The 19,115-nt window shown below is 45.9% G+C and overlaps 1 protein-coding gene across 2 annotated transcripts; it reads right to left on the reverse strand.

Moving 5' to 3' along the window:
* Positions 1-2,349: 2,349 nt before the first annotated feature.
* ADI1 (acireductone dioxygenase 1) lies at positions 2,350-15,412 on the reverse strand. 2 transcript variants are annotated; one of them, XM_077310131.1, is made up of 4 exons: positions 15,220-15,412; positions 9,356-9,475; positions 5,329-5,508; positions 2,350-3,144 (listed from the first exon to the last, which is right to left on the reverse strand). In XM_077310131.1, the coding sequence occupies exons 1-4, from the start codon at positions 15,355-15,357 to the stop codon at positions 3,022-3,024; spliced, it is 561 nt and encodes a 186-aa protein (XP_077166246.1). In that variant the 5' UTR covers positions 15,358-15,412; the 3' UTR covers positions 2,350-3,021. The 2 variants fall into 2 exon arrangements, with proteins under 2 accessions (XP_077166246.1, XP_077166254.1); XM_077310139.1 differs by lacking the exon at positions 15,220-15,412 and adding an exon at positions 15,032-15,206.
* Positions 15,413-19,115: the final 3,703 nt, after the last annotated feature.

Consider the following 19,115-nt stretch of genomic DNA (forward strand, 5'->3'; position numbering starts at 1 on the left):
CCCCCCCCCCCCCGGCCAAGTTGCTTGCCCTGCTGTGACCCCCATGAAAGGGTCGTTCAACCCCCAAAGGGGTCCCGACACCCAAGTTGAGAGCCACTGGTTTAAAGGCACAGGCCAAAACAGGAAAAAGACAACGACCAACCTAGCTGTAGCCAGATCTGGGACTGATAAATGAAACAAATACCTTAGAACAGAGGTGTGGGAAGGGCCAGAACTGCTTTTACTTAGTATGTTTTTTAAATGGTGTAAACAGAACCACTTAGCTGACACCACAGTAACTCTACCCATAGACAGCTTTTCCCCAAACGTGACTAGGATGAGCAAGTCTGACAGGAGCAAAGGGCAAAAACAGACCAACCCCTCCCATCCAATGTAGCCTTTCTATCACATGATATGGCATTCCCAGGTTACTAACTTCCCCAGAGGCCTCTTTAAGAATGTGCACCTGAAGGGCCCTTGCTCTGGTTAGCCAGGATTCCTAGCACTCTTCTGCCTCAGCCTCAGCTTGCCCACGCTTTAGCATTCCACTCCAGTCCAGGCTTCAGCAAGTGTCTGTCTCTGGCTGCCTATTTTCCTTCCAGCGTAACAGGCCTCGGGTCTCTTCAGGGAGCGTTCTGTGCTTGACACACAAACAGATGACCTAACCTTCATTCAACTAGCTGGCTAATTAGTTCCTAGGTCCCACCTTCCTCTGGTGCGTGGACTACAGGACAGGCTTGAGGGCCTTGCTCCTCGTTGCCCTCGACACTCACCTGTCACAAATGACTAGCTGAAAAGATCTGCAGTGAAACTAATGAGATGGAAAATCTCAGTAGAAATCACCATTGTGAGGCACTTATCCAGACGACAGCAAGCACAGAAAATGCAACCCAGGCACTGTTTTATTCAGACCGCCAAAGTTCCACTCCACACTGCGGCTTTTAGACCATTTCCGCACAGAGCGGTAAAACGCAAGTGGCTTCCTGCTTGTAAATGTGGGATGGTAAATCTCGCATTTGCAGCCCTCCTCCCACGTTTTCCTTCTACCTCTGCGTGCATTTTACCTCCTGACAAGACTGCAAAGGAAAACAAGCTGAACTTCTCCCTCCGCTCCTTGGCTTGTCAATCGCAGCAAGCCACCAATCACAGCACAGCAGTTCTCTCATGAACTGAAACTTTCTGCTCCCCCCAGCCCCAAAAAGGCACTTCTGCATTGATATGCAGTAATGCCACAACACAGGAGCATTTTTAATTTAAAAAAATCAACACTGCTGCACTGCTGTGGAGAAACACCAGAATGATACGGCATCCCCCCCCTTTGGGGGATTAATGTTTTTTTTAATTTCATTTCAGTCTGGATGGATTTTTGAGACACTGAACATGGTCCCTGAAGACCAAAAAGACATTTTGTGTAAATGGTGGGCTTTAAAACAAGGTGCTCAGACCCCTGTATAATCAGGAGAAGACTGCCAGATCATACCCCCCCTTTTCCCCAACTCATTTCCTACCTCCAGAAAACAGAAACGGGGCTGTTTTTGCTTGCCCAAGTTGTTAGAAGGTTGGACAGGTAACTGAAGCCAAAAAAGACATTTTGTGTAAATGGTTGGCTTTAAAACAGGAGAACGCTGTCAGATTTTTAAATTTTGATTTGATTTCTATACCGCCCTTCCATATGGCTTTTAATTCAGAACCCAGTTTTAGAAGATCAACATTACATCTCCATTGCTGCAAATATTGGCCATCCACCAACCCATTGGGATCTTGACCATGCAAGGAGTTCAGTGGCTTCAGCCACCATGCAGCTTCCAATCTTTTCAGTCTGCTTGAAGTAAACACTATCAGTTGACAATGGATTGCACCCAAAGGAAAAAGATAACCTGAATCATCAAGCACATTACTGACAAAGAAATCATCAAGCAGAGCTGGCATGATTTTAAAAAGGCTCAAAATGCAGCTGGGAGGTTGCAGAGACTTACTTCTGAATAAGCACACCAAGCATTGGACTGCACACAGCACAACTGGTGAGTTCAGAAACATTTGTTCACAGATCTGGTGAGTGTACTAATTCATATCACTAATGGGATCAACTGCAAAGCACCTGACTCAGATCTAAGAGAAATGTGATGCCTACATTTTTTCCAAGATACACTGTTTGTCTATACCCACAACACCAATCCACTAAGCATGAATCCCTGAGTATAAGGAGCAGGAAGCCTCTTGATTCTGTGAAGGTTCAAGGAGGTGGCAGGTTACAGTGGATGAGCGATAGGGTTGTGAGTGTCCTGCACAGTGCAGGGGGTTGGACTACATGACCCAGGAGGTCCCTTCCAACTCTATGATTATAAGGAAGCATGCTTGAGAAACAGTTGGTGAACGTTTAAAAGGCAGCAGTGTTTATTAACACTCCACAAAAATCAGATTACACGGATTATAAAGTATAACAGTGTTTTTGGATAAGGCAGAGATAGACCAACAAATGTGAATTGCATATCAGTCTTATGAAAAGAGAAAGAGTTGATATTCCGAGCCAACTTGTTCCAGTTTTGGGTTTGTTTCTTTTAAAAAAAAATTTCCCTGTAGTAAAGGTCTGTCTTATGCAAGACAGATACCAATTCTTTCTGCTTAGAACATTTTATCTCTTGTATTTTATTTTTCATTAAAATTAATGTGCTTCTGACAGAAGAATCTTTGCTACAGTGGAAGACAACAGAATTCACATAATAACAGAGAATGATCAACATTCTACTATATCAAAAGGAAAATTAAACATATAACTAAATATAATTTCACAAGTAAGTCTGCAAAAACCTAGAAATAAATCAAGGTCCAAGACAAAATTACAATCTGCTCTTCAAAATAAAATAATAATAGTCTGACAATCAAGATCTGATTAATAGTTCAACACTCCCTGTGCATTCCCTACATTACAGTGGCAGGAAACCAAATGCTCATTCATAGCAGGTAGTGTTAACAAAGCCATTTGGTTATTTCTGCTTTACAGAAGCTATGGGACACACTCGAGTATTAAGCCTACCTAAAGGTTTATTGAACGGCTTGTGCCAAAAACTGCTGGTACCGTTCCCGAGCAGGAAAGTGATCGGCTGGCCTGTTGTAAGCCGTCCACACAGGTTCTCCAACGAACAGCCTCATGGCCTTCACATAATTCTGGAGAAGAAAAACAGGAAGTTTCATGCTTAATACAGTTTAACTCCTGTGGAAGAGGAGGATCAAAGTACCAAGATATGAAAGGAATCGGATCAAAGCACAAAGCTTAGCAACACAATTTTACTCAAGGTTTTTTTAAAAAACAGATAGGCTCCTAGAAACCTGAGGTTTTTACAAATATGTCTCCATTTCCAAACAGACCTTGGAATGCAAATTGCAAAACCAGATATAAGAGAGGGGAATTATTTCTGAATTAGAGGCAAAGCTCGTTGTACCCAAGAATACAACGGGAGCTAGGAGGCACACCTGCACTGCGGCCTTCCTGGGGGCTGGCTACATGGCAGAAGCTCCTGCCCACCCTTATACTCTTGAGGCCCCTCCTGCAAACCTCAAGGAACACTCCTGGAGATGAAAGGGCTTGCTAGGGAAGGGGGAACTCTGTGGCAGGGAGGCTGCAGGATGGGAGAGGTTGGGACATGGGGATTTGCTGGAATTGCAGGTCACTTCTAGGCTACAGAGATCATCCCCCCTGGAGAAAAGCCCTGGCTTTGGATCCCATAGAGTTGCAGGGATGCTAGGCTCCAGGTGGGAAACAAAGAGAAATGCTAGATGGCAGTAATTGCTAATAATAAACATGAAATAATTCATAAACTTGTCAGTTTCTTCCTTCAATGAAAATATTTAATTGATAGCAAAATTTGCTTAAAGAACTGAAAGCCTGTCAGAGTAAATCAAAAACAGTTGTATGTTACAATCAAACATGAAAACATTGCTTGGCAAAGAAATTACAGAGGGTGTCTCAATTACTGCCTCTATGTCAGCTGTTCTCAACTTTTTTACCACTGAAAAAACTCCAGAAACATTCTTCAGGCTTCAAGAAACCTCTGAAGTGGGATCTCCAGGTCCCAGTTGCAGGCTAGCATCCCCACCACTGGTCAGGGGTGCCATCCTCCAGGTTGGACCTGGAGAACCCCCAAAAAGATCGTTCCTCTCCAGACTGCAGAGCTTAATTCCCCTGGAGGAAAGAGCTGCTTGGGATAGGTAAGGGGGGGGGGAGGCTGTGTAGCACTCCCCTCCAAACACACACACATACATACAGAGGAAACAAAGAGGACAAAAGCATTCCTTCCTTCTCAAATAGCACACCACACAAGCCACACAATCACCACTTCATGTAGGAAATACTTGAGTGTCTCCCTCCTTCAATTGCTCTGAGAAGCCAGAAGGTCCAAACTTAGAAGCTATTTCAATATTTTGCAAAAGTAAATACATGTGGGGATGATATTTTCAACTCTTCAGCCTGATTTTAGTTTATAATTTGTAATAATCCTTTTAGATCTGTTCCTTTCCTCCAAGTTCATACCAGACGTAGCTTGCTTGACAAAACCCTACAAATCTTATTTCTTCCCTTATTTCCCCTACTGATCTTGGGAGAACCCTCTTAGTAGCCATCTTAACAAAATGGAAACATTTTCTCAATTGATCAGTTTGTATTTAGTGTTGTACGGGAAACTCCTTGAAAACAAAAGTCAAGATCCTGAAACCCTTCCCCTTTACAAGGAAATGCAGATTTTATCTCATGCGCAGGAAAAGCAAGAGACTTCCAAGTTAATTTGACAAGATGGCCACCAGTGAGAAATATCAAAGTGGCAGCCCCATAACAAGAAAAGGTGTCCTCAACTTTCTGTATTCACAACAAGCCAACAAGAAGAGCCGAATAGATCTCCCAAAGGCGCCATTGGATAGTTGCCATAGTAACACCAATCCCTTACTAAGGATGGATTTTGTGACAAGGTTAGAGACAGTCCATTTATCCGTAACAGCAGCAGTACGAAAGGGCAGAGAAAGAACATGTACTCTAATACTATCCCTGTCCTGAACCTTTAGGAATTGATTTCTAATCCCAGAGAGTTTGGAATGGCAGTCTGGGAGACGGAGAAAGGTTATGCCTGAAAATGGGCTGCTATTACGCTTGGATTTCGAGTGAGATGAACCACCGCTACTAAGAACTGATAAACTTCCAATATATTCTGTCATAAACTCAGAAGTACTGAGTTTAAGAAGCCCAGCCCTAGAGTATCTTCCCGGTATGTTTCCAATTCAGTGGCTTGTGCTAGGGTTTTTAAGAATTTTGCTATTAATATGCAGTTTTACCCAAATGGTTTAAAGAAAGTAATTTCGTACAGATTCATCCAGTGTAAACCGGTGATAGATGCCAGCAGGGAGCGTGATCATGTCTCCTTTTTCCATGGCAATCCGAATCCATTTGTCGTCTTTATCACGAACATCAAAATACCCACTTCCTTCCAGGATGTAGCGAATCTCATCATCCAGGTGCAAGTGCTCTTCATAAAATATTTTTATCTAGAAAAGGGAGGGGAGAAGGCAGCTTTTCATTTTGTGAGTCTATTATTAGCGGTGAGCATGCATTGCACTGTAACAGTTGCAAGGTGTTACATCTAAAAAACAAAAAGTCTCCTTTAAATGTACAGAAACGTGGCTTTTATGCAGTACATCTTGAGTGCTCCAGACATCTCTTACACATCATCATCACGGTAATAGCTACAACAGTCCAGCTAAGTACATCCCATACAGCAGATGAGGGGTGAGGCTAATGGCTTACCTAAAGTCCATTTGTAGAATTAGTTACACTTTTATCCCACCTTGCTCCAAGATCAGGCTGAGAGAGAGAGAGAGAGAGAGAGAGAGAGAAAGAATGTGCCAATGGCAAGGGTCATCCAAGAGCTTTGCTCTAGTTGAGGCTTTCTCAACCAGGGTTTCTTGATGGCCCTGGAAGGGTTTCCTGCATGACTATGAGTTAATTAATTTTTAATATATTTTTTAAATTTGTTAAAACACTTATTGGGTGATAAGACAATATATGGTCATGTCAACTCACCCCCCCCCCCAAAAAAAAAGGCCAATGATTGGCCTGGAGCTGGTGGGCAGGAGAGGGGCTGCAGGTAAGCTTGTACGCATCTAAACTTTCCAGCCATGTTCAGCCCCACTTCTGGGGTTTCTCTAAGCCTGAAGAATGTTTCAGGTGTTTCTCAATGGTAAAAAAGTTGAGAAAGGCTGCTCTCGTCCAACAGCCAAACCTACTACTTTAGTTCTTGTGGTTGAAGAACTTACTTTCTCATACTTTTTGCTCTTCTGCTACATCAGTTTGAGAATACTGAAACAGTGTCATTCTCACTGGACATCCAGTGACTAAAACAAGTTCTCCAAGCCGAATGAAGTATATTTCTCTTTAAGTTGGGTAGTAACACATGGATCCCTGCTCAGATACTGCAGCTTATGGGTCAGTGGTTTTAACCCATGGTTTGTAACTCTCAAGTGGGATGTGGAGTAGCACTCCTGGGTTACAAGCCCTTAAAAGGAAAAGGATTTTAATACTTTTTTAAAATGAGCTGCTGCAAAATACACATCCATAGACAGTAAGGGTACACAGAGAGGAGCAATAAGACAAAGTAATTCAACACTGGAGAGCTTTCTTCCATGACACTGATTTGTAGGTTTTTTCCTCACTATGGTATACCTGATGGTGCTCAGGTTGTATTTCCTGTGTCCACTTCTTTGCTACCCACAGTCTTGCCCTTGACAATGGAGGTGACAGAACTCTGGTTCTCCCCTCTTCTGGTCATCTGATTTTGACATCATGTTACTTCCTATAGTCTACCTAAAGATTAGTGAGTACCAAGCTGCCATGTGGTAGTTAAAGGTAGGCATGTAGATTTCAGAAGGCTCAAAAACTCTATTTAAGGTTCTTCATCACATTATTTTACTGGCACAAAAACCCAACCCTTACATTGTCTCAAGTCCAAAATCCAATCCCCCTTATACTCAATCTTTCATCAGCATTTTCATAGTCTGAGTTTTTTTGTCTGTCGTAAGTCATTCACTGTAGAGCCAGACAATCTCCAGGCAGAATTGTGAGCTTGTGGCTCAGACTATTAAGACCACTTCATTGATCTTAACAGCACTTCTGTTGAAATCGATGCTGACCTTTGGGACAAACCCTTCTATCTAGTGGCATCAGTCTGGCTCCAGGCAGAATGCAGCCAACCTCCTAAGCAAGCTAAGGAGGTACAAATACATTTGATAAGCAGATTATAAACATGTGCCCTGGTCTGGGCTAGCTAGACTTCCACCTTCCTATGGCTCCATCCTCACCTTGTCTGCCCAACTTCTAATCATTCAATTTATCAATCTCTAGTAATCTTTTTCAGCCAAGGGTGCAGGAAGGTCAAAACCCAACTCCATGATTCAGACAGTTTGGGATTGTTCCTTGGGACCACCTGGCTATCTGGCCTGTTCACTCGGTCACAATATCAACTAGGCTTGTGCATAAAGGGCACGATTTGGCCGCCTCGGCTTTGGGCCCATGAAGGTCAATGGTGCCATAGACTATAATAGGAATTTTGGTGTTCCTGTCTTTCCCAGGGCCTGGGGAGGCGAGGGTTTGAGGTACAGCCTTCAATCTTTCAGGGTAGCTCCGGGATTCTTCCCTGGGAAGCTCTTTTTCCTGACTCCCCTCCAAATTTCAAATAGATTGGTCCAACGGGTCCACTTCTAGGTCCTCCCTAGAGGGTGCCCCCATCCCTCCATCATATCCAATGGAGAGTCCGCCCCATAGGATATAATGGAGCAGATGGGGGCACCCTCTTTGGGAACCCCTAGACGTGGACCCCTTGGACAAATCATTTTGAAATTTGGAGGGGAGTCAAGGAAGAGCCTCTAAAGCTACCTGGAAAGTTTGAAGGCTGTACCTCAACCCCCCCCCCCAAGCCCCAGGAAACTCATGAATGCCTTGGTCTTATAGTCTATAGCACCATTGACTTTCATGGGCACCAAAGCCGAGGCGGCCGAATCAACTGGCTGTAAGCAATGAAGCAGGTGTATTTTCTAGAAATATATGGCAAATGCACAGATTCTCTTGTCGTGATAATTGTTAAAAATCTCAACACTAGCAAGGTTGTCAATATAATCTGAGCAAAGACACCTCCGTGTACTTTTAAAACCCTTTCCCCCCTACAGATTAAACCTGAACAAGCTCTTTACACCTTAAAGAGAATCTGCCCCCCACTTGCTGAAATGACACCCCTGCTGCCTTCTTCTGTTCATCTAATACAGCTGTAATCTCTCTCTGCTTCACTTCTGTGGACATCCTGGCATGTGACTGGTGACAAAGAGCTGTGGTGTAGACAGGCAAAGGAGCAAGCTGAGGCAGAGAAAAGCCTAGTGCCATGAGAAGGAAGGACTGGAAGCCTACCAGTCACCTGGAACGAACAAGAAGGGTGAAACCGAGGGGTGGTTCCCACATGCATGTATCACCTTCGTCTGCTGTAGCATCCAATGGCGAATGCACATGTGAAGGAGTTCCACGGAGGAAGATTTCACATAATCCACTCCCAATTCCAACACAACACTTTTTTCAGTGAGACAGTTTGTGCACTCAGCCAAATTGCTGATTAACGGCTGTCAATGTTTCCTGGCAGAACTGCCATGCCAACAACAGCTACATAGCATGCAGAAAATAAACAGCAAGAAATTCTGCACGTGGAGATTGTCCCATCATAGAACCTACATGCGAGGAAAAGCTGGATTTCTGACTTCCACACAACCACTGAAAAGTCTTTTCAGAGGCAATAAGGAAAACTGAAAGGCAAACATACACCTTCCAGTTACAGAAGATCGAATCCTTCATGTGAAGAGGCAAGACCCTCAGAAATCAGCCCTTACAGAAAGCAAATGTCCACGCAGCAGAACTGGAACTTTTAAAAACTGGAACACAGTCTGGTGCAGTGGTTCTCAACCTGGGGGTTAGGACCTATTTGGGGGTTGAACGATCCTTTCTCAGGGGTCGCGGCAGGGCAAGCAGCTTTGCCAGGAGGGGGCCATCTATACAACAGCCTTGCGGGGTAGATCGAGATAGAGCGTTCGTCTGTCTGGAGCAGTGGAAAAGAGTGAGATGGGCATGGTGGGACAAGAGGCAGAACTGAACTGAGAAACCCCGGAAAAAAAACAATTTATATACAATCATGAACAATGGATCTTCACGCCATTGGTCAGTTTTGGTTTAATTTCTGTGAAAGAACACTTGCATCATTTTATGGTTGGGGGTCACCAGAACATGAGGAACTGTATTAAAGGGTCGCGGTGTTAGGAAGGTTGAGGACCACTGCTGTAGCCCTGCGGCAGAATTTATTACCTTCTCTTCATAATTTGGCAATTTATCTTTGTGTATAGTGATTATATCCATCCAAGAGTAGTTCTTCTCCTTCCGAATTTTTGCCAGGACTGGATCGGTCTCATAGTTATCAGCATCCAGCTGAGGAAGGAAGAAGAGGCTCTCCTCAATAAACCATTCAAACACAAGATAATCATTAGTCATTTCCAAAACCTTCTCCCGAGTGCAAAGCACTTCACCAGACAAAGCAGATCCTCCTTATTCCCACTGCACAGGTGAGCAAATAAAATGATGAGAGGCCCAGTCAAAGAACTCATGACTCAGCTATGATTCATACTCAAACTTCCCCAATCCAGATGCAAGGGCCGGTGCTCACCATAACAGGTTGCATACTGACGTAAACAGGATGCACAGTGATGGTACTATTTATTTATTTATAATACAACACGTGTATAATGTAGCCAGGGGATCGTATGATTGTCTGGCAGCCAGACAAGAGATATTCAGAGGTGGTTTGCCACTGACTGCCCCGTGTCACGACCTTGGTATTCCTTGGAAGTCACCCTTCAAGTGCTAGCCAGGTTTGAACCCTGTTTAGCTTCCGGGATCTGGTGAAATCCGGCTTGCCTGGGCTGTCCAGGTGAGGTATATGAGGCTATTACGGATCCACACTCACCAATTTTGAACAGAGAAGCCCTCAAATTTTATCAGGCCCAGATACACGTGACTTTTTCCATTTCCAGCTAAATTAGCTGTGCAAAGCACTGATTGGCTGGCCCTTGTGAAGCCTTCTTCCACCTCAGCTTGCTGAGCAAAGTAATGATTGGGTAGTACTGCCAATCAGAAAGTCACTCCCACACCTGACTTGTAGCAATATATTTCTAATAAAAAAATAAAAGCAGAGCCGAAAAGACAATCTATCTTCTATCCGACTATCTTTAATCTTTATTAAAAGAGTAAGGGCTGTTGGGGAGGAGTTAGGGCGGGACCTGTCCAGGATAAAAACTCTGAGGAGCGAATCAGGAGTGGCAATCGAGGACAGCCCACCGCTAACTCTCCAGTCCTCCCGAGCCACCATCCTAGCCATATGGCTGCCAGGGAGGACGCTCGCCCCACGCCGTTGGACTCAGGAAACATTTCTTTCCCTTCACCCAGTGACTGCCCTTCCCCGCCAACGGACCACTTTCCCCCTTGCAGCCATCTCACCAACCATCGCCGCCGCCCCCAGCCACCACGCTCCCCGGCCTCTCCGCTACCTTCGCCGCCCATGCCGCCCCCAGCCACCATGCTCTCCGCTTCCCTTCCCAGACTGTACCCGGCCTTCGCCGCCGCACCCAAATGCCGCCCTCTCCGCCACCTTCGCAGCCACCGACGCCCCCAGACACAGCGCTCGCTTACACACATCCTGCCCTCTACACGGCCTTCACTGCTGTCGCCGCACCCTGCCAACACGCCAGAAGATGGTCGCAGACACGACGAGGACGCCGCCGCCGTGCTCCGCAACAAGCCGCACCCAAAACCTCGCTAGGCGCCCTCAAAATGGCGGCGCATGCATAGGCACCACCCTGCCGCCGCTCCGTCGCGCCGAGCCCTCGCGCTGGACTACATTGCTGCGCCAGTCGCACCTCACCTCCTTCGCCCCACTGGTCATCTGACCAACACATCCAGCGTAAGTGACACCCCACTAGACTGCCCCAGCCCCGCGCCGCCACTTGCAAGATCCATGCCGTCCACGCCCACCAAGAAGCCTTTGGGAGCCACAACCCATCTAGCGCCCATTTTATTCTCCTATAAAATGGGCTTTTAATCTAGTATTGATAATGTAACATATTCCCCACAGCTTTGGCTGTGGGGAAAACAGGGGCCAACATTATTACCATTAAGGCAGGCTCATAATACTCTTGCATTTCTGCAATCATATATGCTGTTTCAGTTCTTTGGTCTTAAATTTTATATTTTTATTCAGTTCCTTTTATTCTGTTTTACTGTTTACAAATCTGTATTTTATATTGTGTAAAGGCCTATGGCTATATACAAATAAAATTTATCTATCTAAAAGCAGAGCCAAGTTTTCTGAAAAGCCACCAAATATCTGAATATTCAGGTGCATGATGTCTAAAAGCTACCAAAATCCTGCTCAATACATGGATTGCATGTAGGGTTGCCAGCAATATGGGAGGGAAACAAATATCTTGCCCCTTTATAATAGAGGTTTGGTGGGATGTTGTTTGCCTTCTTGCCATGAAACACTCAAGCTGCCCTTTTCTGCACATTAAGCTTTGTTTCAAAGGACAGGACATTTTTCTCTAGGCCTGTTGATCCACCTAGTTGCAAGTGACTTCTGCCATCATCAAAGTGATCTCAAATAGGGATGGCACCAATAGCTTTGGTTCAAAACATAATGCTGCCATGATGCCACCACAAGCACAGGGATAGATCTTAGTCATATCTATGACCCTCTAGCTTGGCCTGTCTCAACTTTTTCACCATTGAGAAACCCCTGAAACATTCTTCAGGCTTTAAGAAATCCCAGAAGTGGTGTGATCGTGTAAAATATGATTGGGAAGCATAGCTGTATACATGCCCACCTCGGGCCCCTCCAGGGCGTTCTTTGGCCATTTTGGGAGAGAGGGCAGGCTGACAGGATGATATATGGTCTTATCACCTGATAAATGTTTAAGAAATGTAAAAAAATATAAAATATAAAAATATAAAAAAACCCATGCAGGAAACCATTCCAGGGTTATCAAGAGACCCCAGGGTTGTCAAGAAACCCTGGTTGAGAAAGTCTGCTCTAGCTTTGATGCAACCCATGTTTACAAAGGGTGGGAACTATCTGCTCGGTGAATTCCAAAGAGAATTATTGGTAATATAATTTTTTGATCCCCTGGAACTTCAAGAAGGGATTAAAATATAGCTGATCACTGGTAGTAATTATGTTTTCTCCAGAGTACAATGCTACCACGAGAAGCTCTTGTTCACCAGCAGCTCTAAACCGTTTATACAAAGTTCCTGTCTTGGATTTCCCCCAGGCAACCTGCCATCCTTGGCGAGGCAGCTTTCCGAAGCAACAAATTAGCCTTGATAGAGAAAGCGGCAGGAACGTGGCAAACAAATTAGATTAAATTTAAATGCTGACAAGAATCAGGGGGCCCTTCATTGATTATTTCACAAGTTTAATATACTGCCCGAGCCCCAGATTAACTGTAGTTGTTCAATAACTGTAATCCTTCCACCTTCCGGGGAGCGGTGAAAAGGTGAGAGAACAGCACTAAATTTGGCAGTTCTTCCTCTTATCCACGTAGTCATCATCAGCAATTTGTAAGGATATTCTTGGATAACGGTGCTGAAATGCCAGACAGAGAGAGCTCTCAGCGCTCTTTTGCAGCTCTGTACTTAAAAGAACGCATCCACCCTAACCAATATAGCTCAAAAGCCTTCTCAACCTAGAGGTTAGTTATCCAATCCCCCTTCAAATAAATGATGGGATGCAGGCAGCATGCATTGTTTCAGACGGCTTCACACGCTAGTTTGCAAAAGCTGCTAGCCTACCTTGGTTTCTGCCTAATTCGTTTGAAGCAACAAACATTTTGGCTGATATTATTATTTATTTATTTGGAAAAGTGATACGCTGCCTCTCCATAGACATAGAATTCATCTAAACTCTTTTTGAGTCAAGTATTAAAGCAACAAAGAGAAGCCCAATGACAGCATCAAGATTAACAATATATATTTGGGCAGCATGAAACTTAGGGTTGCCAGTTCACACACAGCTGCCAGCAGGGTGCAGATTTCTGGAGCAGGAGGAGCACTGGAGCTTAATGCAACATGCTGATGTCACCTGGAAGTGACAGTGTTGTGAATGCAGCCCTGCCAAAATTGCTTGAGGTCTGAGGCAGGATTGAGATTCATAGCCTCTGATTGGCTCATGGCTAGCTGGCTTCTCCATGGGAGCCTGTGGATGCGAACGGGTTAGTCACAACCTAGTTAGCTTGTGGCAGGATTCTCCAGGGATCCAATTTGTTCAAGCCTAGCATGTCCAATCACCCACATGAGTAGATCCATTGTTCCACTACTGTATATATTGTGGTATTATGGGGTTCCTTCCCCCCCCCCCAGTGTGATCTTGGTACTCTCTTGCATTATGTTCTGTCCCCATGCAAAGAACTGCAACAAATTCAGTATCTGTATATTCCTAAACCTATGGATTTAGCAGACAGCACATCTCTCTGGTTTTTGGGCAAACTATGGTAGAATTAGATTCTTACCATAGAGTTTTGCTCAAAAACCAGAGCGTTGCTTCCTGTCACTAATGTGCCTGCATTGCTTCCAGGTGACTTTAGCATGTTGTATTTACAATCTGCTTCTTCTCTACCCATGCCTGTTAAGCCCCCCTGATTTCTGAGTCTGAAAATGGAGTGGGGGGAGAGGCTCCAACCTGGGGGATCCCCAGGCCCCAACTGGGGGCCGGTAACTTGCATGAGACTTCACTTCCTTGGATGCAATGGAAAGGGGTGTGTGTGTGTATCCATCATATTTATGTGAGGGAAAAATTACAGGAGGAGGATGAGCTGTTGAGGCCTAGTATCCCCTTCCAATTCACCACAGCCAATACCAGAATAAATTCTGTTAAGTCTTTAAAGTGTCACCAATGTTTCTGTTTTGTTCAGATGCAATAGATCAGCACAGCTACCCATCTGGAATTATCTTCAGAAAAGGCCACTATCCCAAAAGCAACTGTGCACATGAGCGTCTCGATTTGCCTGTCGTGAATAAGGCACCAATACATTTCTTGGGTCGACCCTGGATCCCAGCATTACCAGAGAGGCAGAAGGGGGAAGCAGGGCTGGTTTATCCATGTAGCACGTGCTACGGGCCCTAAGCTTTGAGAGGCATTCATGGTGCCTTCGCACCATGGCTCAGGGCTACATCCTCTCTCATCTCCCCCTCCTTTCCCCCTCTTTAAGTACACTCGGAGTGACACTTCTTTCCACTGAGGGGAAAGCCTGGCTGCTCCCCTGGCAATCGTACTCTGCTAGGCTCCGCAAATCCCGAAACCACTCCGGGGGGGGGGGGAAGGATGCCACTTTCTCCAGAGAATACGTGGGTAGCCGGGTTGGTCTAAAGCAGGGGTAGTCAAACTGCGGCCCTCCAGATGTCCATGGACTACAATTCCCATGAGCCCCTGCCAGCATTGTAGTCCATGGACATCTGGAGGGCCGCAGTTTGACTACCCCTGGTCTAAAGCGCCACAGAAGGGAGTCTGAGTCCGCTGGCCAGGTGCGCAGACGAAAGCTCAGACCTCCCTCAAAACTCTGCTAGTCGTAAAGGCGCCCCCGGCCTCAGCCCTTGTCCCACGTAGATTCTGGCACGTCCTCCCTCCGCCTTCTTTACTACGAACGCCCCGACCTTTCCTTGGAAGGCGCTTGACACCCCCGCTCCCCCCCCTTGCTTTGCGGGCAGCACCGAAGCCGGCGGGGCGCGCTCTGGCGCCTCTCCCGTCGGCCTCCCCGGCGCCGCTCCGGTTTCCATCGCGGCTCGGAGCGGGAGCAAAGCAGCCCAAGGATCTGAAGTCACGGGAGGCTGCAAAGCCCCGCCATGCGCACTCAAACAGCGCACCCCCCCCCCCCCGTTCCCTCCCTTTCAAGGACGGGGCAGGAGAGCTCAGCCAGCTGCCCCGGCCCCCCTTCCGCCTACTTTCCAATGAAAAACGCCCAGCTGGCTGAGCCGCTCCAGGCTGGCGGGCTGATTGGGCTCCCGGCGGTGCGGCTTGCGCTGGTCCTCGCGGGACTCGTCCATGTACCAGGCTTCCACCATGCTGCCTCCGCCCCCAGCCACTCAAGCGCCGCGAGGGCCCGCCCCGGGAAGGGCGGCCCCCGACTCACCAGAGCCCCGCTGCCTCCCGAGGAGACTCTTCCCGGGTCAACAGGGGAGGGCTGGAGCGGTGGGGGAAATGCGCGCACCCACAAGACCGGGCTGGCCGCAGGGCTCCCAAAGCCACTCGAGGCCCACGGGAGACACATTGCAATCCCGCAGTTAGTGGATGGGCAGCCGGCCTCCTAGCGCGCCTTCGTGCCTGTGGGGTTTGACACAAAATGGCGACGAGCGCCACGGCCGCGCGATTGGGGAGTTCGGGGTTCAGGCAGGCTGCCAGCCTAGGCACGCTTCCCTGGAAGAAAGCCCCATCCAATAATACGCGCCTTACTTCCTGATAGGCTGCTTTGGATTGCTCCAAAAGAGGCATAAAGTTTGGTCTTGCATAGCGCAAGGCTTACTAAGAAGTCGCACCAAACGCAGCAGCTGTTCCTCCCCCTTGGATAAGCGTAGGATTTGCTATGGCAGTCAAGGAATCATAAACATTAATATAGCATTATTTTAAAATAATGATGGTACTCCGTGCGGCATGTTGTAGCAATAGTTGTTGGTTTGGATGGCTTTAAATGGGAGGATTGATTTCTCAGTGAAGAGGCATTCAGGTGGGTAGTCTTGAAGGTCTGAAGCAGCAGAACAAAGAGGACCCACAACGTTTTATTTTGGGGGTAAGCTTTAGTGTGCAAGCACGCTTCTTCAAATATAGCGTGCTTGCACACCAAAGTTTATATAACTTGAATAAAACTTTTGTTGATCTTAAAGGTGTCACTGGACTCACAGATTCCTCAAAGGTTCTTATCCACAATGACTAAATGGATGCTCCATGTTCAGGATCCAGTGTACCTTTGTTTCTGGGGTGCTGGGGGAAGGGTTGGACTCCACATCTTGTGAGATCTGATTATCCAATGTGGAAAACGGGATGCTGTACTTCGTTGGACCAGTGCCCTACTCTGATGGACATGGATTGTTCCAGTGTTAATTCAGAAAAAAAACTTTGTTGGCACAGGAGCCTAAAGGCTTGAGAAACACCACAGATACCTCTACTGCAAAGATAGTCTTGCTTGGTATGGTTGTAATCAGCATGGTGTAATGTCAGGTTAGGCTGTGGGAGACTCCGGTTTGAATCCTTAGACATGGAAACTCACTTGAGTGACCTTGGGACAGTCACACGTATACACCAAGAATCCGTCAGGGTGCTTGGTAACCAAAATATTAGCTTGGCAAGGAAGAAGAGTGTCCTAATAGAACCCCAGTGTTCTGGAAGGTTCTGCCATGTGGATGACTTCAGCTAACAAGGGCCTAGATAGAAGACTATCTTTTCAGCCATTGAATCCAAGATGTGAGCCCAGATTGCCACAGAATGCCAACTGACACATCAGTCCTCATGCTCCAGTTTTGGAACATGGGGTATAGTTCTGTATCCCGGCAGAACTGAGCTTTGAGCAGTTAAACAGAAAGATTTCTGAGGTGGCCTCACAAACATTTCCAGTAGAAGATTAGGTGCCGTTGTATCTGTGTCCTGAGTCAGTAACACAAGTCTTGACTAAACAATGTCATACCATTGACACAAAGTCTGGAGAATTCTACTCTGCTCAATCAGAAGAGGAGTATACAGAAAACCCTGGACCTGGCACCTTTAACTGAAACTTTTGATAAGGCCGGCCTTGATCCCAGCTACCTGTGGGAAGCCAGACACTATGTGTTGCCTTCAGCAAAAGGGCCACTCATTCATTTTTACACATCTGGCTTTTCTTAATAGCAAAGCCTTCTTTTTAGGCCTGTCAGAACTTTGATGCTTCTCCTTTAGAGAAGGGAAGTAGTTTGATATCTTTGGCCATTAGATTTACTCCTTCACTTCCAAAGTTTCCCAGAGTACCTGTTTCCACACCTTAACAGGAAGGTATCACTGCTGGGAAAGCAAATGGCAGCTTTTCTCCACACATTGCCTGAGGACCAAAAGCGGTTTCTAAAGTTATGTAGGCAGAGCCTACTGAATAACCCAAGCAGCAGACGAACACTGCTGACTTTGGGAGAAAAGCAGCTGTTGCAATTCTGGGATGATCTACCTTCCAAACCAGATTAGAGCAAAGATGATGGTTTGAAAGGAGGGGTGGTGTTTATCCAGAAATCAGATGCTTTATAAGTAAGTTCCTCCTGGCCATGCACTGGGTGATCCCAACCCACCAATTTTCCTATGTAATGTTCCAGAGTGAGGTCCTCACTATCTCTCAAAGCCTACAGACTTGAGGACCATACTTGCCTGTGCAGAGATCGGCAGCATTACAGTCGATGGGAAACACTTTGACCAGCAGAATAAAGATCCTCCTACTTTGACCACACAGCCCTTTTGCCTTACCCCACAGTGATGGTCTGTGTGTTCAGAGACTGGCTAGCAAGTTCATAGACAATTGGATAAACATTGGTTTAAAACAAAGGGTGCCCAGGATTATGCAAATCTGATATAAAACTGAATTAACCCCCTTCCCCAGGATGGCTTACATGGATACTGCTCTACCGTCTTTGCTCCTGTGGGGGACTATTGCTTTGTTGACCAAGGGGACTATGTACACCACGGGATGTACACCACGGGATTGTCTTATTTTGGATCTTGGAATAAATTTGTACAAAAATAATTCAGTCTCCTTGGTAAATGCCCTTCTGTTTCTAAAAGATGTTCAGTTTTCTGTCAGTAAGAGACAATAATATCACCTACATGCTTGCACACATATACATAATGTGGGGATAATTCTGTGGCTATCAGATCTTCTTTGCCACTGGACCATGCAATTATCTGGTGCTTGGGTGAAAATGTCCACCACCATCCTGTGCCTAGGTCCTTACAGAGGGTCTTTGGCTTCTGTCCCATTACTTTTCTCAAACACCTTCACATCTGTTCTCTTCCATTACAAGTGCCTCCAACTCCTAATTTGGGTCAAAGTGAACAAATTCAGGGTTTATTCCCTGCAGCAGCTTACATCCACTGAAACATTTACACACCTGGCAGGAGTTCTATCCTTTGAGCAATCTTTTTGTCATGCCCCTCCTCCTGCAACCCAAAATGCAGCTCCCTAGCTATTACTTGGAGTCTCATGTTCCCAAGGAATGTAATTTTTGATTGCCACAGGAGACAAGACAATCATACCCAATTAAGGTGTCAGAATCGCCAGGTTTTCTGCCATGATTCTGTTCTTTTCAAATATTTGATTCTGTTGCTTAAGGTGTTGCTTTGACCTGCCTTGCTCTGATGTCACACAGATGCTTTGGTTGGACACCCCAAGGTTGCTTTCTGCTATGTTTTATGATTCCCTATACTGCCTCCACATTCCTCCCCCTCCCTTTTGTTAGTAACCCATAGTTCCCAGACCTGTTGTTATGGATGGCCAAATGGCTATCTCAATATTTTGATTTCTTTGAACTGTGCCTGGTTCGAATCCCCAGGGGAGGGAGAAGCGAACCCCTATATTGCTCACTCTATATCTTTACCTCATTCTTGATTACGCCTCCATTGTAGATACTTTTTTTCTTAAATAAATAAACTTTCATTCTGTGAGGTTACTTAGAGATCGAAGTTTCTCACAGAAGGGAAATCCTCTTGTCTGTGAAAATACTTTGGTGGATACAGATGGAAAAATTATGCCTCCTATTCTGTTTCTGCATTAGGGTCAGTCACTGTAAGATGCTCTGTGCTGGGGTTCGGAATGCCACTGGGCAGAGAGATAGTGAATGGCAAAAGGCCCAAGGCCAAAGCTGCTTGTCCCACCTGTCTCCCGGAGTCAATAATATCAAGCCTAAAGGCTTTTTGCCTGGCCTGGAAAGGTTTAGTAGTACAAGTGACCACCATCTTCTGATAAGACCAGGTTTTATTATATAAGTAATAACTTATATATGACTCAGAGTCCTCCTCCTTTGG

The sequence above is a fragment of the Paroedura picta genome, chromosome 1, assembly GCF_049243985.1.
Source record: "Paroedura picta isolate Pp20150507F chromosome 1, Ppicta_v3.0, whole genome shotgun sequence".
NCBI classification, from domain to species: Eukaryota; Metazoa; Chordata; class Lepidosauria; order Squamata; family Gekkonidae; genus Paroedura; species Paroedura picta.

Coding starts and splice junctions, on each gene's coding strand:
- ADI1 (XM_077310131.1), bottom strand. CDS start 15,357: ATGTGTCTCCCGTGGGCCTCGAGTGGCTTTGGGAGCCCTGCGGCCAGC. Junction 9,476..15,219: donor CGGGAGGCAGCGGGGCTCTG/GTGAGTCGGGGG, acceptor TTCCTTCCTCAG/CTGGATGCTGATAACTATGA. Junction 5,509..9,355: donor TGCCAAATTATGAAGAGAAG/GTAATAAATTCT, acceptor TCCCTTTTCTAG/ATAAAAATATTTTATGAAGA.